The following is a 2,345-nucleotide window of genomic DNA, read 5'->3' on the forward strand; positions in this document are numbered from 1 at the left end:
CTCAAGGGAAGAAATTGGCCTGTTGGGTGATGGGGGAGGAGTGGGGTGGGAATCCTTCCCTTCTCGTGTGAATGCTTCAGCGAGCTGTGGCCACTGACCCTGCGATGTGCCCATCCCTTGCTTTGGAGGAAGGGTGGTGTCTGGCATGGCGTTTCATAAACAGGGATTTTTTGGATAGTGAGTTTTGTTTTCTCTGGCACACCTTCTCTTTCCTGAGAGCAGAAGGATGTCCATCCTCAACACCTATAACACGTCTTCCTGGGCATAACCACAGGCATATCACATTGTCTGTTTCTGCGTGAGCAAATGCACATCATGGATTTATTCTGCAGTGAGAAAGACTTTCCATTGGGCAGCTTGCCTCTCGAGTCTGCAGTGGTTCTGCTGGGATGAGTGTTCTTTACCCATCAGGAAAAACATTTATTTTGTGCTTTCACTAGTTATGAAACACAAACAGCTAATGTGAAGACAGCAATGTCCTACCGAAAAAAATGTTGAAGGTAAATGCTGAAATGAGTTTCTTTCTCATAGCCCCTCTTTGTGGCTACTGAGGAAATAAACGACAAACAAGACTGCATGGCCGACGGGGAAAGGGACAACAGGACATCATCCATGGATTTTGTGCTGCTGGGAATACGTGATGTCCCCATGCTCCAGAGCCTGCTCTTTCTCCTCTTGCTTATTATCTACTCAGTCACCATGGTTGGGAACATCCTCATCGTTGTGCTGGTGGTGGCTGACCGGCATCTGCACACCCCCATGTACTTCTTCCTGGGCCATCTGTCCTCCTTGGAGACCTGCTACAGCTCCACCATCCTGCCCCAGCTGCTGGCCAGATTCCTGACTGGGGACAGCAGTATCTCTGCTCACGGCTGCATGGCTCAGTTCTACTTCTTTGGTTCCTTTTTGACTACTGAGTGTTACCTGCTGACGGCCATGTCCTACGATCGGTACTTGGCCATATGCCAGCCCTTGCTCTATGCAAGCCTCATGACCTGGAAGGTCTCTCTACACCTGGCAGCTGCATCTTGGCTGGGGGGTTCACTGCTGCTGGTGGTAGTCACAGTCTTATTATCCCAGTTGCAGTTCTGTGGCCCCAAGGCCATTGACAACTTCTTCTGTGATTTTACCGCATTGCTGGATCTTGCCTGCAGCGACACCAGAGCAATCACAATTGTTTCTTTCATATTTGGTATCTTCGATGTAGTTTTTCCCTTCCTGTTCACACTGGCCTCCTACATTTGCATCATAACTGCCATCCTGAGGATCCCATCCAGCACTGGCAGGCAGAAGGCCTTCTCCACTTGCTCCTCTCACCTCACTCTTGTCACCATTTTCTATGGCACCCTTTTTGTTGTCTATATGCTGCCCAGAACAGCCCCCCTGAGACACCTCAACAAAGCTCTCTCCTTTTTCTACACTGTCCTCACACCCCTGGTCAATCCCTTCATCTACGGCCTGCGGAACAGGGAGGTCAGGGAGGCCATCAGGAAGGTGCTCAGGAAAGCCCTGCCTTGCACCCAGAGCTCACGCTACCTTGGTGACACAGGCAAAAGACACTTCTAGCTCCTTTGAAATCTCTGGATACCAGGTTGCACTTCAGAAGTGCAAGCCACTGAGATTGCTTGTGGAGTGGCAAGGGCAAGAAAGCAAAAAGTCCTTGGAGGTAAATACCGTTGTTTAAAAAACAATGTTGAAAGTGTCATGGGTTTGCTTGTGCCTTGATAATAAACACCTTGTTGGTCTTATGCGTGGGAACTGTTGAAGTGTCAAGATTTTCTTTTCTAGAGGACATAAGAATGTGTATTTGGCCTAATAATTGAATACTTGTAAGGACCATCGCACGGGCATCTTTCTGACTCTGCGTTCCCAGGACGGGAATCATCTTCCCCTGTGATGCACATTTCCAGAGCATGAACATCACATGTCAGCCACAAATGAAGGTCTACTGTCACCGTATCGCTAAGAAAAGCAGGCCATTTCTTAGGCATGTCTTAGGAATCAGTTGGGGATGCAGCAGGTGAGCAGCTGAGGAAGAAGCCTTTGCTTCTCCTGCTGCAAGGGGAGGTGGAGAGGCTGGAGTGGGGGGAGCAGTTCCTCTTTCTGAGAGCTAAAACAAGATCATCCCCAGGATCTCCCTTCCCCCACTTTTTCCTCCCCTCTTCCCAGAGAAAGGAGCAAATCCTGGCTCCAGCTGTGCTCGTCTGGCTCAGGCTCAAGCTCCTCTCTTCACCCTACATCTTCTTGGACAGAGACTGGGACAGCCACTGCCCTGCTACAGCTCCTTCATCCTTGGGGGATCAGGCTTTCCAACTCGCCCTCCTTCCCCACTGGCTGGGGCTGCC

At 50.1% G+C, this 2,345-nt stretch overlaps 1 protein-coding gene across 1 annotated transcript; it reads left to right on the plus strand.

Annotated features, from left to right (window-relative positions):
• The first annotated feature begins 576 nt into the window (after window positions 1-576).
• Window positions 577-1,566, plus strand: LOC132320264 (olfactory receptor 5AP2-like). Its single transcript, XM_059832537.1, has one exon. The coding sequence runs from the start codon at window positions 577-579 to the stop codon at window positions 1,564-1,566; it is 990 nt and encodes a 329-aa protein (XP_059688520.1).
• Window positions 1,567-2,345: the final 779 nt, after the last annotated feature.

The sequence above is a fragment of the Gavia stellata genome, chromosome 34, assembly GCF_030936135.1.
Source record: "Gavia stellata isolate bGavSte3 chromosome 34, bGavSte3.hap2, whole genome shotgun sequence".
NCBI classification, from domain to species: Eukaryota; Metazoa; Chordata; class Aves; order Gaviiformes; family Gaviidae; genus Gavia; species Gavia stellata.

Bases quoted from the DNA above. Each gene is read 5' to 3' on its own strand.
- LOC132320264 (XM_059832537.1), top strand. From the start codon at position 577: ATGGCCGACGGGGAAAGGGACAACAGGACATCATCCATGGATTTTGTG.